This window comes from Dromiciops gliroides, chromosome 4 (genome assembly GCF_019393635.1).
Source record: "Dromiciops gliroides isolate mDroGli1 chromosome 4, mDroGli1.pri, whole genome shotgun sequence".
Lineage (NCBI taxonomy): Eukaryota > Metazoa > Chordata > Mammalia > Microbiotheria > Microbiotheriidae > Dromiciops > Dromiciops gliroides.
In genome coordinates, this window is record NC_057864.1 from 156,645,498 (window position 1) to 156,662,734 (window position 17,237).

At 37.2% G+C, this 17,237-nt stretch overlaps 2 protein-coding genes across 2 annotated transcripts in view; both read right to left on the reverse strand.

Annotated features, from left to right (window-relative positions):
• The window catches only part of LOC122752490 (Fc receptor-like protein 4), a 46,781-nt gene that overhangs the window by 11,821 nt on the left and 17,723 nt on the right, over positions 1 to 17,237 (reverse strand). The window contains exons 3-7 of the mRNA XM_043999296.1: positions 10,102 to 10,341; positions 9,117 to 9,371; positions 8,639 to 8,923; positions 2,267 to 2,554; positions 1,304 to 1,441 (exon numbers count right to left, since the gene is read on the reverse strand). Of these exons, the coding sequence (XP_043855231.1) occupies positions 1,304 to 1,441; positions 2,267 to 2,554; positions 8,639 to 8,923; positions 9,117 to 9,371; positions 10,102 to 10,341 (1,206 nt within the window). The remainder of the gene's footprint in view (positions 1 to 1,303; positions 1,442 to 2,266; positions 2,555 to 8,638; positions 8,924 to 9,116; positions 9,372 to 10,101; positions 10,342 to 17,237) is intronic.
• Positions 12,701 to 14,677, reverse strand: LOC122752491 (MRG/MORF4L-binding protein-like). Its single transcript, XM_043999297.1, has one exon. It carries the CDS (start codon positions 14,675 to 14,677, stop codon positions 13,946 to 13,948), a length of 732 nt encoding a protein of 243 aa, XP_043855232.1. The 3' UTR covers positions 12,701 to 13,945.

Below are 17,237 nucleotides of genomic sequence, written 5' to 3' on the forward strand. Positions count from 1 at the left end.
GAAATCTGCTCTCTAGAAGATCAATAGAAAACTCACAAAATACATGAAAAGTTAACAATCTTTGCCATACACTTACTAGCTGTGTGACTCTGGGCAAGTCACTTAACCCTCATTGCCCGGGAAAAAAAAACACACCAAAAAACTCCAAAACAATCTTTGTCATTATTCACCCATTTTTCAGTCATTCCCAACTCTCCTTAACCCCATTTGGTATTTTCTTGGCAGATATGCTGAAGTGATTTGCCATTTTCTTCTCTAGCTCATTTTACAGTTGAGGAAACTGAGGCAAATGGGATTAAGTGACTTGTCCAGGGTCACACAGCTAGTGAATATTTGTAATTAACAAAACCCTACAATAGGTAGCAAGTACCAAATGAGTGGTACAGATAGTGAGTGTGGAAGGTTTTCATAATAATTATGAGCTGAGCTCTTCAGAGAAGGTGAGGTTTTAGGTTGTGCCTTGAAAGATAGGATGGCAAACTTGGGATTAAGAAACGCAGATTTCAGACCTCATTCTAATACTAAGATGAGAATTTGTCTATTCATGTAAAGGGCTTATAAAAGTGTAAATGATTGTTATGATTGAAGGAGAAACTTACCTTTCTTTTTTCATTTTCTCCTAGTGCCTTGCACAGTGGGAGGAACTTATGTATTTGTGAATATTTGTAAATAAATATTTGTCAAAGAGTAATAAAGTGAAGGAAGGGAAGGTAGGGTCTAGATAGGCAGAAAAGGAGGAAAGAGGACTTCAGGGAGCAAGACCAGCTTCAGCAAAGTTGTAGAGTTTAGTCCAACAAAAAGCAGAGGTTTTACATTGGGGCTAAGTAGGAGATAAAGATGAAAAGGTAGGTTGGGCCCAGAAATTCTTCACTGAGAACTTTTATTTTGTAGACAATGGAGCCACTGAAAGTTTTTGAGCAGAGGAGTTAGTAGTGAATATTGTTGGGGGAAGATTAACCTGATTTCAGCATGCAGATATTAGAGGGAGATAGTGGAGAGACAGGGAGGCCCTTTGGAGGGCTATAGTAATAAAATAGGTATGGGATAATTAGATGCTGAACTGGGGTGAGAATATTAGAGAAAAAGGGAAGATAAGATATGTGGGGAAGGACTATGTAAGGACATGGTGACTGATATGTAAGGTCTGGAAGAAAGAGTCATCCATGAAGACTAAAAGTTTGGGGTCTGGGGTAACTGAACAAATGATGACGGCGTTGGCAGAAATCAAGAAGAGAAGATAGTTTCTTGGGCAAAGATGATGAATTTAGTGTGTGCCAACATTCAAGAAAGACAAGTCACCAACCTGGCTTACTCCAAGGTCCAAAGAAAAATAGAAGTGCAGAAGCAGAGAGGACAACCACAATGAACTGGGTCACAATCAGTCCAAAGGCCAAATCACCAATCTTTTCAGTTGAGTTGAATTGAGAAGAGAGACTTCTACCTGAGAGATTAGAATAGATAAATTTGGGAATGAAACTGTTGCCTCAGCTGGTGGCACTGGAAATAGTTAAGTCAACCTAATCTAATTTACTTCAAGCTATAGGTGATTTAACTTGGAGCCTATGTATGCAAACAGATGACTCAGGTATCTTTGTTATGAAAAAAAAATACAGGAGGCAGCTAGGTGGCGCAGTGGATAGAGCACTGGCCCTGGATTCAGGGGTACCTGAGTTCAAATCTGACCTCCGACACTTAACAATTACTAGCTGTGTGACCCTGGGCAAGTCAATTAACCCCGATTGCCTCACTAAAAAAATAAATTTTAAAAAATTAAAAAAAAAATACAGGATTGGTGCAGACCCTATGAGAGGGTCAAAAGAAGATGCCACCACATCCCACATTACTACCCGAGAATAAGGGAAAGGAATTTTGAGAGACAGATAAACATACATAAAACAGAAATCCAGGGCAGGCTCATTTTGGAATACATATCTTACTAGTATCTTCCTGTATCTTACTAGTTTCCATAGTTTATTCAGTCACTGATTCATTCAATATACAATTATTATGTGCCAGATGTCTGCAAATAACTTTCTAGCTTTAACAGAGATATTTCCTCAGAGATGTCTATAATTTTCTAATTAACATTTCTTTGGATATCTACTAGAAAAAATGATACTCAATTAAAAAAAAATCTTTTCTTTCACAAAGATATCACTCTGGATAGATGAGTTCTCTTCAATCTCCTGGGAATAGTCTTTTGACCCTGTAGGAGTCCCTCGCAGGTGGACAGAGACTGGCTGAGACAAATGGAGGTGGAACTCACTTCTCACAGTGACATTTGCCAACAGACTGCTGATGGTGCTGATGCTGTTGTCAGCAGTACAGTAATACTTCCCAGCATCACTCTTATTCATAGCAGAGAGCACAAACTTCTCCTCCAGAGAAAGTCGAGTCTTCTCTCCCAGACTTGTATTAATGCCCTCTCTGTGCCAGGAGAATGTGATGTTCCCTGTGCCCTGAGATACTGAGCAGATGAGGACCAGCTTCTCTCCTTCAGTCACCTGCCCTCCAGAGGGCTGGGTCTCTATGTGGATGCCAGAAATGGGGATTCCTGCTGAACACAAGGTGATGCATTAGGTCCCTTCCTGCCTTGGGGGGATATCAAAGGTGGAAGGGGAAGCTGTTTCCAACTTGTACATCCATACAATGGGAATTTAGGGAAACATATAGTAAAAAAAAGAGGTATATTAAAACAAAACATGGGGAATTATCCTGAATATATTAGTGGGAAGGAGTCACATCTTCCCAGTTTAAGACAGTGTTGATTCCTTATCCATAAGCTTCTGAACCACCACTTTGGCATTCAGCCATTCCAAGGTCACAGAACCTCGAGGAGAATTAAGATGTTTGAGTGATGCCCCATTGTGTAGATATTTTTGTCAGATGGGATAAAGAGGCTACTGAGAAGTGTTATCTCTACCCTGAAGTGGCATCATTCAAGATACCGCAACTATCTTTGTCTTCAAGGCTAAAATGAAAACCTTCTTTTATTCCTTTAGCCCACAATTCTCTCTCTTCTATCACCTCCCCTTCTAGAGTTAGATGATGAACTCCAGTCATCACTAATCTGTTTTCTGATTGTTTCCTGGGAATGTTTCATATCTCCTAATGCTATTGTCAGTTCTTTGCATTCAGAAGCCATACCTGAAGCGTCTTTGTATATACCATAACCCCTTCTTCCCCAAACACTGAGAATGGTATTGGCAAATGCTCCATAAATGCTTTTTTGGAGGTGGCTGTATTGGCATGAAGAACAGTGATATAAGATTGTAAATATAATATTAATTAATCCTGCAATTCTGTGACTCCTTTGTTGATTTTAATCTTGATCATTCAAGATTCAAGAGAAGCATAAAAAGGGAAACATAAAAAAGAAATCATAAGGAACTTAGCAATGTTAGACTGTTTACATTCCTGTATGGGAAAGTGATACATACTAAGACATATCATTATTAGGGTAGTTAGAAGGAGTCTATGTAGACAGCACAGATGTGAGTCAATTATGTCAAGATGATCTTTAAAAAAATGGAGAGGTGAGAAATAGGGATGCACTAGGAGAAGGAGAAATGGAGAAGAAGAATGGAGAACATTATCTCTCATAAAAGAGGAGTGCAAGGAAGATCTTTTTTTTTTTTTACAATGGAAGAAAAATGGGTATGGGGTGGGGGCAGGCAATGCTTGAGTCTTACTTTCATCTGAGCTGGTTCAAAAAGTGAAGAATATGTTCTTCACACTCAGTTAGGTATAGAAATATATCTTCCCTAACAGGGAAGCAGGAGGGGAAGAGACTAAGAAGAAGTCAGGGAAGAGAGAAGATAAAAAGAAAGGTGGATCAAGGGTGATAGCAGTCAGAAGCAATACAAATCTTTGGGGAATGACAGAGTTAGAAAAGAGAGAGAAGAAACTAGGATGGAAAAAAATCAGAGTTAGTAATCTTGTTTTGTTTTTGTTTTTGTTTTTTGTGGGACAATGAGGATTAAGTGACTTGCCCGGAATCACACAGCTAATAAGTGTCAGGTAGGGGGAAAAATCACAGTTAGTAATCTTAACTGTGAATGTGAATGGGATGAATTCACCCATAACATGGAAGCAGATAGAAGACTGGATTAGAAACCAGAGTCCTACAATATGTTGTTTACATTTGCTACAATTGAAATGGAAAGACACACATATAGAATAAAATAAGGGATTGAAGTGGAATCAGCTTACTTTACTTACTTTACTTCAGCTTAAGTAAAAAAAAAAAAGTAGGGGCAGCCATCATGATATCGACAAAGCAAAAGCAAAAATAGAATAAATTAAAAGAGATAAGCAGGGAAATGACATTTTGCTAAAAAGGTACCAGAGACAGTGGAATAGTATCAATATTAAACATATACACATTAAATGGGATAACAAGTTACTGGAGTTACAGGAAGAAATAGATAATAAAACTACTAATGGGAGACCTCAATTTATTCTTCTCAGAACTAGATAAATTGAAACATAGATAAAATCTAACCCAAAGTAACCAAAACATAAAATAAATAAGAACCAAATTAAGGAGATGAATAGAATTTTTAAAAGTTGTAGATTACAGACCTGTGAAGAAAATTGAAAAGGAATAGAAAGGAATATTTCTTTCTCAGTTATATATGACACCTTCACAAAAATAGACCAAGTATTAGGTCATAAAAACCTCACAAACAAATATAAAAAGGCAAAACATACCCATTTGGGGACCATAATGCAATAACAACTACATTCAATAAAGGGCCTTGGATACATAGATTAAAAATTAATCAGAAATTTAAAAATACAACCCTGAAGAATGAATGGGTTAAAGAACAAATTATAGAAACAGCTAACAATTTCATTAAAGATAATTAAAACGATGAGACAATATGCTAAAATTTGTGGGATCCAGTCAAAACAGTACTAGGGGAAGATTTATATCTATAAGTGCTTACACCAATAAAAGAGAGAAAAAACAGATCAGTGCATCAACTAAAAAGGGACTAGAAAAAGAAGAAATTTTAAATGCCCAATTTAACACCAAAATAGAAATCCTGAAAATCAGAGATTAATAAAATTGAAAGTTTTAAAAATTGGACTAATAAAATTAATATCTGATTTTATGAAAAAACAACAATAAAATAGACAAATTGTTGGTTAATTTGATTTAAAAAAAGAAAACCAAATTAGTAGTTTCAAAAATGAAAAAAGTGACTACATCATAAGTGAAAATGAAATTACAGCAATTACAAGGAGCTATTTTGGTCAATTACATATCAACAAAACTGAAAATATAAGTGATATGAATCAATATTTACAAAAAGATTAATTGCCCAGATTAACAGAAAAGGAAAGAGAATGTGTAAATAATTCTATCTTTAAAAAGAGATTGAACAAGCCATAAGTGATCTCCCTAAGAAAAAATCTGTAGGACCAGATGGATTTGGTGAATTTTGCCAAACATTTAAAGAACAATTATTTCCAATACTATATACATTTTTTTGAAATATTAGGCAAAGAAGCCCTACTGAATTCCTCTTATGACACAAATATGATGTTAATACCTTAACAGAAAAAGAAAACTATAGAGTGATTTCCTCAATGAATATTGATAACAAAAATTTTAAATAAAAGAGACCACAATGGGACTACAGCAATATACCACAAAGATCATAAACAATGACCAAGTGGTTTTTATACAAGGAATGCAGGATTGGTTCAACATTAAGAAAACTATCAGCATAAGTAGCCATATCAATTACAAAAATAACAACAATTGTGTGATTACAACAATAGATGCATGAAAAGCTTTTGACAAAATACAACACCCATTCCTATTAAAAATGCTAGCTGGTTGGGGGCAGCTAGGTGGCACAGTGGTTAATGCACCTCCTCTGGATTCAGGAGGACCTCAGTTCAAATTTTACCTCAGACACTTGACACTTACTAGCTGTGTGACCCTGGGTAAGTCACTTAGCCCTCATTGAACCACCCCCAAAAATGCTAGCTGCCATATGAATAGAGTTTTCCTTAAAATGTTAAATAGTATCTATCTAAAACTGAGAGCAAGCATTATTTATAATGGACATAAACTAGAAGCCTTGCCACTAAGATCAGTGATGAAGCAAAGATTATCATGGTTATTATTCAATATTGTACTAGAAATGTTAGATATAGCAATAAGATGAAAAAAAGAAGTTGAAGGACTAAGAATAGGCAAACAGGAAACAAAATTATCACTCTTTGCAGATATGATGGTATACTTAAAAAGCCCTAGAGAATCAACTAAAAAGGAGTTGAAACAATTAACAACTTTAGCAAAGTTGCAGGACATAAGTTAAATCCACATAAATCATCAGTGTTTCTATATATTGCCAACAAAACCCAGAAGGAAGAGATAGAAAGAGAAATTCCATTTGAAATAACTGCAGATCATAAAAAATACTAGGGAGTCAACCTGACAAGATACCCAGGAATGCACTTACAAAATGTTTCCACACAAATAAAGTCAGATCTGAACAACTGGATGAATATTAATTGCTCATATGTAGACTGAGCCAATAGAATAAAAATGACAAATCTACCTAAAATAATTTCCTTATTCAGTGCCATGCTAGTCAAACTACCAAAGAATTGTTTTATAGAGTAGAAAAAAAATAAAAACAAAATTAATCTCTATCAACAGGTCAAGAATGCCAAGGGAATCAGTGAAAGAAAATGTGAAGGAAGTCTAGCAGTACCAGATTTCAAACTATGTTACCAAATAGTAATTATCAAAAGAAACTGTTACTGGCTAAGAAATAGAGTGGTGGATCAGTGGAATAGATTAGGGACACAAAACACAGAAGTAAATGATCATAGTAATCTAGTGTTTGATAAACCCAAAGATCTTTGCTTTTGAGGCAAGATTGCACTATTTAACAAAAATATCTGGGGAAATTGGGAAGTAGTCTGGTAAAAATTAGGCATAGTAAAACATCTCAAAACATATACCAAGATAAATCAAATTCAGTAAATTATTTAGATATAAATGGTGATATCATGAGCAAATTATGGAAGTATGGGAAAAAATTACCTGTCAGATCTATGGATAAGGGAACATTTTATACCAAATAAATGAGAGAAAGGATTATGGAAAGTTAAATAGATAAGTTTTATCACATGAAATTAAAAAAAAAATTAATGCAGACAAAAATTAGAAGGAAAATATCTCTTATATAGACTTCATTGCTCAACTATAAAGGGGACTAAGTAAAATTTATAAAAATCAGAGAAATTCCCCAACTGATCAATTACCAAAGGACATGAATAGGCAGTTTTCAGAGAAAAAATAAAAAATTATCAATAGTCATGTAAAAAATGCCTTAAGTAGCCAATAATAAGTGAAATGAAAATTAAAATAACTCAGAAATACTACCTCAAACCTATCACATTGGCTAACATGACAGAAAAGGAAATGATAAGTGCTAGAGAGGATGTAGAAATATGTGGACATTAATACACTCTTGGTGGAGTTAATTAGACTAACTATTCTGGAAAGCAATTTGGAACTATGTGTATACCTTTTAATCCAGTAATATCACTACAAACACATCAAAGAAACAGGGAAAGTCTACATACACATATACAAACATGTACATATATACATACATACACACATGTATGTTTGTGTATATAAACCACAATATTAATAGGTGAAGAATATATATGAATTTATATAAACACACACATACACAAATATATATATATAGGGATATGTGTGTACACACATGCAGATATACATACATATAAACACATGTATATATACATGTATTTATTTATTTATCCACTCATTTATTTATTTGTTCATTCATTCATTTGTTCATTCGTTTGTTTGTAGCAGTTTTTTTTGTGGTGTCAAAGATTTGGAAATCGAAGGGCTGCCAATCAGTCGAGGAATGGCTGAACAAGTTCTGATATATGATTATGATGGAATACTGTTGTAATTTAAGAAATGATGAGAGGGAAGGGTTCAGAAAAAAATGGAAGTGAGGATAATGAGGAGAACATTGTATAGAGTAACAGCAATGTTGAAATAATGATCACCTGTGAAAGACTTAACTACTGTGATCAAGACAGTGATACACACAATTGCAAAGGACTTATGGTGAAAATGCTATCCACCTTGAAAGAGAGAGAAATGATGACCTCTGAGCACAAACTGAAGCATATTTTTTTCACTTTCTTTTATTTTTATTGCAACATGGCTAATATGGAAATATGTTTTGCATGATTTTACATGTATAATAGGCATCATATTGCTTGCCCAGGGGAAGGGGTTGGTAGGAGGGAAAGAATTTAAAACTCAAAACTTTGAAAAAGTGCTGTTAAAATTGATTTGACAGTGCTTGCTCAGAGTGGGATTCACACTGCTTGCTTACAGCAAATTTCTGTAACTTGCTCCCAGGACGTTATTTGCTTGTAACTCTATTGATTCCTAATGCAAGAGAAGACCCACGGGAAAGCTAGTTGACTGTTTCTAACACCACTCCCATTCCCAGAGGAAGAGGAAAAACACATTAGAAAGTATCCCAAGGTCTAACCTGATGCCAGTGCCCTTCCCTCCACTTCTCAATCCCAGCCCTGCATCACTGACACTCACTTTTCACACTGATCTTCACAGGGTTGCTCTGTTTCCTGATATTTTGAGCCACTGCTTTTGCCTTACACCAGTATGATCCTGAGTCTTCCCTCCAGATGTTTGGGATGTGGAGCACCTGGGACTTATTCCAGCCTGATGTGATGACCCTGCCATCTCTGATGAAGGAGAAGTGCAGCTCTGTGCCTGACCTCTGTGGAGGAAGCTGGGTCTCACAGCTCAGGGTCACTGAAGTTCCCTCGCTGGGCTCGGAGGTTGTGGTTTTCAGCTCAGGGGGTGGAAACAGTTCTAGAGAGAGGAGGCAAACACAGTGCCCAGGACAGTGAGTGTCTGAGCTCCTGGGGTGACATGTCTTGTGTTCTTAGCTAAACAAATGAAGGCACACACAGATGACTCCATCTCCTTTCCCTTTTATTTCCTTATTCATGAGCTCGCATAACCTCTCCCCCTTTCCTCCCTCCCCTAAGATTGAAGCTCTTACCTTGGACTTGGAGCTTTACTTCTTTTGAAGTGTCTGGATACCATCTATTCCCCAACTTGGCCTTGCAATAGTATTGACCACTATGATTTGAATTTGCATGAGGGATTGAGAGCACTGAATTTTCTCCGACATAAGAAAAGGACTTTTTGTCTTTATAGTATAAAATGTCTTTAAGTGATATAGCCTTCCCATGGCATCTCAGGAGCAATGTGTCTCCTTCAAAAACAGAGTATGGAGTTTGAAGAATCAGTGTATCTGTAAGAGAGAGTAGAGGACTCAGTTTACCTCTTACTGCCCCTTCTTCCTTCTGACAGTCTCTAAAAGAGAGAGGCACATAGAGAGAAGCCTGTCATATCTTGAGGGATCCTGGTTTTGCCCTCTTTGTTTCCTCACATGACACATTTATATAACCAATTTCCCTCACTCTAGGACAAGGAGCTTTTTCCCCCCAGATGACATACTATCTGATAAATTCCCTTACTCATATCTGTATCTAGAAAGGGAATTTCATTGACCTGAGTTCAAATCCAACCTCAGAAACTTACTGTCTGTGTGGTCCTGGGCAAATCACTTATCTCTACCTGCCTCAGTTTCCTCATCTACAACTGCCTCCCAGGGTTGTTGTGAGGATCAAATGAGTTAATATTTATAAAGCACTTATGGCCTAAAAGTGCTACATAAATGCTAATGATTATTGTTATCACTATTATTCTTCTTTCTATGATCAAGACTAGCCCTCATCTGCCCGGTCATCTGAGGAAATCCATTACCTACATACATGGTCTGAGGCGAGCAGCATAGAGTGGCTCTCCAGCTCTGATGAATCTCTGGCCCTGCGTCCTCCCTTAGTGTCATAGTGTGTAGAGTGTTAAAATCCCCAGGATCCTCTCCACCTGTTTCATTTCTCCCTCCTTGCAGGAAATTGCACTCCAAAGCTATTTCCCAAAGATATTATTTCTGAGGCTTAACTCCACTGTTTACCCACCAGTAGAAAGGACAAGGTACACAGGATCACTAGGGGAGAGGCCCTCCAAATGGCATCTGTATTCTCCAGCCTTTTCAACCTCAAGAGGGTTTGACTTTTTTTGCCATTGATGCTCAAGGAACCACCACAATTTCCCTGGATCTTGAAAATGGAATCCACTGCAGGTCAGAGTCACCTTCTCCCCCTTGAAAATAGGGGTCCATGGAGGATTTGGTATCACCACAACTTTCTTTAAAGCAGCTGTACAGAGAAGATAAAGAAAGAAAGAGGGACAAAGATTTTAGTCTCTGAAGCCCCATTCTTTAAATGTGTGATAGGGAAGAAATAGAAATGTTGATCCCATCAAATTTTGACCTGGAATCCAATAGCTTGTGGTTCAATTATGGTTGTAATTAGTCCTCTCTCCCTCTATTCCCCTTTCACCCTTCCTCCTCTTTTCACACCTGTGTGATTATAGAAATCAGGGACCATCTAATGTCAGATCAATCAATCAGCAAATCTTGCTCACAGGGTAATTGTGAAGACCAAATGAGATCACATATGTACAGCACTTTACAAATCTTAAAACACTATATAAATATTATTATTGTGGATATTAAAGCTCTATGTGTCAGGCACTGATCTGAGCCCTGGCTTGTCAGAACAGAAGTACAGGAAAGAACCAGTTCATATGAGTATCATATAGAAAGAGGGGGGCCAGGTTTGTACTCCTTGAAGCACTGAGAACCACAGCACAAGAGAGGACAACTCCATGCCTAGGTGTCATACCAGGGACCTGGGTAGGAGAGAGTCTACTCTAATCTCCAACATCTGACATGGCCTGAGTAGGACATTGCAGGGGATGGAACCAATTTCATATTGAAGACTGGCAAAGGAAAAGGAGATGAACTGGCTGAGGCCAGTGTTCTCAGCTGGCCTTGAAGAAAGTGAAACAGAAAGAAGTGATTGAGTCAGATGGTGAAACCTGGCACCATTGACCTCATGAAGAATTTATTATACTTCAAATTCATCATAAGTATATATAAATATATGTATATTCTTATATATAATTATACTTGTAAGTATATATGTATATATACTTATATACAAGTACATAAAAGTAATTATATTTCAAAGGCAAATTCATAAATGCAGGCAAAAATATCATGCACATGTCACACAATGCAATAAAATAAAAAGAGAAATGGTTAAAAGAAATGAGAGAAACTACATTATACTTAAAGGCACTATAGATAATGAATAAGATTTTTAACTCAGTTGTTAAATGGATGTATGATTTCATTGGTTCAGAAGTTCCTTCCAACAAGGAAGAACCTAACTCATCCATGCCTTCCCATCTTCTGTGACTTCCATCTGTGTCTTTGCAAATGTAATGGAGACCTTTCTTTCTTTCTCCCAATACTGTGAGCTACAAGTGAAACATTCTGGCTGTTCTGTTATTTATTATTTTCACTATATGACCAGACCATTTTCAGTTTTGTACTATAATTTTTTAAATTAAATCTTCTATTTCAGTTCTTCTTCAGAGTTTCCCATTGGGAACAGTGGTAAAATGTATGTATTGAAAAGATGGGCCTTTTCATTTCTAAAATACATAGAGAACTGAATCAAATTTATAAAAATATAAGTTATTCCCCAATTGAGAAATGGACAAGGCATATGAACAGGCAGTTTTCAGATGAAGAAATTAAAGCTACCTATAGCCATATGAATCTTCTAAATCACTATTCATTATGGAAATGCAAACTAAAATAACTCTGAGGTACTACCTCATATCTATCAGATTGATTAATATATAAAAAAAGAAAATGACAAATGTTAGAGAAGACATGGGAAAATTGGAACACTAATGCATTGTTGGTGGAATTGTTAACTGATCCAACCATTCCAGAAATCAATTTGGAGCTATGCCCAAAGGGCTATAAAACTGTGCATGCCACTTGACCTAGCAATACCACTACTAGGTCTGTATCCCAAAGAGATCATAAAAAAGGGAAAAGGATCTACATATACAAAAATATTTATAGCAGCTCTTTTTGTGGTGGCAAAGAATTGGAAATTGAGGGGATGCCCTTCAACTGTGGAGTGGCTTAACAAGTTTTGGTATATGAATGTAATGTAATACAATTGTGCTGTAAGAAATGATGAGCAGGCAGATTTCAGAAAAACCTAGAAAGATCTGCATGAACTGATGTTGAATGAAGTGAGCATAACCAGGTGAACATTGTAACATTGTAACAGCAATATTGTGCAATGATCAACTATGATAAACTTGGCTCTTTTCTGCAATACAATCATGCAAGGCAATTCCCAATGATTCATCATGGAAAATGCTCTCCATATCCAGAAAAAAGAACTATGGATTCTGAATGCAGATTGAAGAATACTATTTTCACTTTGTTTTAAATTTTTTTCTTTCTTGTTATTTTTACTTTTTATTATGATTCTTTTTTTTTCACAACGTGACTACTGTGGAAATATGTTTAGCATGATTGTACATATATAACCTATATCAGATTGGTTGTTATATTGGGGAGGAGGAAGGAAAAGAAGGGAAAGAGAAAATTTTGGAACTCAAAATCTTTTTTTTTTTTTTTTATTTTTAGTACCTTTTATTCAGCAGTCAAACGAGGGTATATTTCAAATAAGCATTTTGTGCCATATCCAACGCCAGTTCAACAGACTAAGATTCCCTCCCACAAAACTGTCACTTATTTGGTCTGTCTGCAACCGTCTGCATAATAAATGAGAACTGCTACAAATGTTCAATATTCCAGCATATAAAACCGAGCAACAAGTATCTCAAAATAGTCATGACCTTAAAACAAATTTCTCAGAAAAAATACAACACAAGATTAAGCTTCTGCAATATTATTTCCATATAAAACACTAGTAAAATATTTTTCTTAAAAATTAAATAATGAAATACCAAACCAATTATATACAGTACACACGAATGAGTCAAAACATCCAATTCTTGGTCTCTCTGGTGGCAAGAAGTTCTATCATATTTTGTGGCACTAGAAAGCAATTCAGTCAAGACCCCTAACTCAAGAAGCACTCAGAAAGAAAATGTCTACAGTCCCACACTGCACTTCACATGGACAGGTTTGCCTGAAGTCTCCAAGAAGAGATCTCATGTTTACTTCAAGTGGGCAAAAAATTAAAACTTTTGTTCTGACAGCAGCCAGTGTGGTCTTTTAGGTTTACTGCTCCTAGCTCCAAGCTATGTATTTGAGAATAATGCTTTTCTTAGTATATGGTAATCTGTCCATTTGAAAGAGGTCCCCCTTTGAATTGTCTCCTTAGTTCACTCTGGCATTTTGCCTTATTATGGTAAAAAGAAAAATATATTTGATCCTACAACTGGTTTCAGATACCAAATCAAGGATAACTGGTAAGAACCTAAAGGATCAGCACATCTCTAAGAAATGAGTTTTGACTTCAAAAACACAAAGAATACATAAATAATCTTTCTATATGTATATCATCACAAAATTCCTTAAGTACACACTTGGCAAAGCTACCATTTTACCTTGGGAAATCTGAGCACTCAGCTAGAATGCTCAATAAATGTCCTACTGCCACCAAGGTAAGCTAGATTCTTTTCTGTGTTCAAACCATATTCCTAGCAAGTATAGGATACACTTCTCAGCCTTTTCCCTCATGCTAATCTTTTCACATTCCCTTCCCAATGATTAGCAAAAATGAAAATATGTACCACCTGAACAATTTGTGTCATTTAATAAAAACTTGTCAAAAATTCCTTCCACTAAAGTAAACATCATCAATTTTTTTGTTTCCTTCTTATTCTTCTCTAAGCTATAAGTAACACAGGCTCAGTCTATGTTCTCCGACGTTTGGCTGCACTTGGACTTGAGGGATTGCTGTTTGCATTTAAGACCTTTTCTGTGATTCGGTTGCGTTTCCTCTTGTCTGCACCTTCTTTTGACCCAGAGTCTGACGAGCCCTTTTCTTTCTCTTTGCCACTGGACTTTTCAGCTCCTTTCCCCAAATTTCCTGAAGATGTAAAAACATCTTCAGTACCAGTGTGTGGATCCACTTCTTCCTTTATTTCTTCCTTCACCTCATCTTCAATCATTACTTTTCCTTCTTTGACCTCTTGAATAATTTCTTCAGGTAGGATGAAGTTCTTCTCTGAATTAGGGAATGGAAGAATCTCAGACTCATGCAATGCTTGCATATCGTACATAGTACTTAAATGGTCCCAGATGACTTTGGAGGAGATCTGTCTCCCTATGTTCTGACTGAACTTGTCCCTGATGCAGATCATGTGGAAGTGCCGGTTCACACCGACGGGCTTGTGCCCCAGCATGGCATGGAAGAGGCACACTTCCACCTCGGGGCTCCACACCACGACATCCTCGGGCGGGCCCGGCGCCGACTCCACAGGGCCCTTCTCACCGCTACCGCCAGGACCCGGGCCAGAACCGGGGCCGCTGCCCCCACCGCCGCCGCTTCCACTGCCTCCGCCACCTCCACCGCCGCCACTCGCGTCCGAGCCAGGGCCGCCGCCGCCGCCGCTTCCGCCGGTGGCAACCTCGGCTTCCCCCATAGCTCTCGGAACTCAAAATCTTACAAAAATGAATGTTGAAAACTATTTTACATCTAACTAGAAAAAATAAAATACTATTAAGATTTTTTAAAATATGGGCTTTTGGTGTTATAAGAAATGATACACACACATACATAGTTTATGAAAAGCTCTATGGAGTATCCATTCAGATGTATGTCAAAATCTTCACTCATTTAATCTTTTCTATGGGGATGGAAAGACCAAACTCCTTTGAGAGATTATAAATTCTTTCCATGAAGTTCTGCAGTGTCTTGAGACCTGATCAATAAATACACTGTGATCCACAAACAGGAATGGCCAGAGGATGCTGATGTCCAAAGGATATCACCAATCAATGGGAATCCCTCCTTAATCTAGACTCTGTTCTGGATCTCTTCCATCACAGTACAAAACATTTTTAGGGAGAATATAATTCCTGTTTTATGCCTCACCTGATGTTTATTATTAGAGGGTCATTAAACAGGGTTATTTATGTTATTATACCTTCTAAGAAATCTTGAATGATCTTGCTATATTGGGAGGAGTCATTTAGTTGTAAAAGAGCACATAAGGTGATGTCTTGCTCTACCGAGCTGAATGCTTTTTCATAATAAACAAAAAAATAAAATAAAAATAATAAACAAAAATAAGCACAATGAAGTCTTATATTCTCTATATATTTTGGTCTTATGTGACACAGTGAAAATGTGGACAATTGTTGAATATTTGATGAGGAAGCAACAGATGTTGTGGAAGTCTGCTTGTTCAAGGGAATTGTTGGAAGATGGTGGCATGGTGGAATGCAGAGGATCCCCAATCCCTTGCAACAGTTAGAGATACATTATTCTACTAAGCAATAGAAAGAATCAACACTAAACTTTCCAACTCAATCCAGATATCCACAGGAGGTACTCCTGTTGTCCTGCACAGACTATATTTCTGACTCCATACTACAAAAGACTAGTGAAAGTAGGTTCAGAAATAATAGTGCAATGACCTGAAACAGTCTATTATGTTGGAAGCATGAGTTGCCCTTCCATTCATATGAACTCATTTTTCTTTTGTGTGTGCCTTTTCAAAACTGGATCATGTGAGCAATAAAATGGTGGACTAGACATTTTCTCTGATCCTCATGACTTTACAAACCTTTCCAAAATAGAAGGTATGTGCCAAAGATAAGCTACTTCAGCTGTCCCCATGGTCTAGGACATACCAGAATCCAAAAGAAGGTTTAAGAAAACACCATGAACTTACTCCTGCCCTAAGCTCACTCAGTACTCCTCTCTCACCTCCCATGTAAATGGCAGTGAGGCTACACTACTAAACTCAAGGAGCCAAAATAGAAGAAACCACCCACACATTCCAGGTACTTCCTCTTTTCAATGCTGTGGAGATCTTGGCTCCAGGTTATGATGGCAGTCCTTAAGAAGCACAAACCTACTGGGGGCTGTGACAGCCAACCAGTGTCACTGTTTGCAGGCCCATAACGCCAACAATAAAAATCTTTGATCTGATAGTGTAGGGCTGGAGAGCTGGAAAACAGAGGGAGAAGGACTAGACACTAAACTGAACACTAGATGTATAGGTGGGTAGATTGGGAAGGGTTGTGTAGGACTTCATTAAGTCTGAGGGAAAGAGCTCAGCATCTAGCTTGACCCAGTTCTATTGACCCAAAAGACATTTGGCCTAGAAACCTAAGCTGGTGAATCATGGATTGCCCAGAGTGAGAGGGGGCTGGGACACTTTGAGATTCAGTCCTCAAGGAAATAAATATCAAAGGGAAGAGAGTCAGAAAATGAGCAATAAAGCAAAAGAAGGGAGAAAAGACTGAAATTACCAAAGATCTCTGGACAAAAGAACACTCAAAGATCGGGAACATAAGCAAATTAAATCATCAGAGAGAACAGTAACAACAGAAGGAAATACAGCTTTCTGATCTAGTAAATGAGTTCAGACATCTATAAGCAAATATATCAAAATGAATGGAAATGATCTAATATTTGATGAGACAGAGGAGCCTGTGGAATGTGAGAACATGGAACCAGAACAATGTTCCTAGGGTCTAAAAAGAGAAATGAGAATTAGGAGAGCAGGATTTATGGCCTGAATAGGAAAAATAATGGGCAGAATAGAAAAACAAACAAACAACCCCTGGAATCTCCAATAGAAAGTCTCACCGAAAAAGAAAAAGAACAATAGATTGGAAATGCAAATATACAGAAATGATAAAAAACAAAAACATGGAAAGAAAATATACTCACTCCCTATGCAAGCAAAATATACTGATCTCAAAGACAGGATGGGTAGAATAAACCTAAGGATCATAGCTTTCCCTGGGGAATATCACAAGACAAAACACCTGTACACCAGAAGGCATAAGAAGTAACAGTGAAGAGGCAGATGGCAGATTATGGATAGACCCTGGTGACATTTTTCCTACAGGTGAATATTTCTCCCATTACAACATGAAAAAGGGGAACAGAGCAGGAGGATAGAGAGCAGTGAGTGATGTTCTAGGGTCGAATCATGAACTAGCAATGATGGGAAGGCGGTCTTTGTG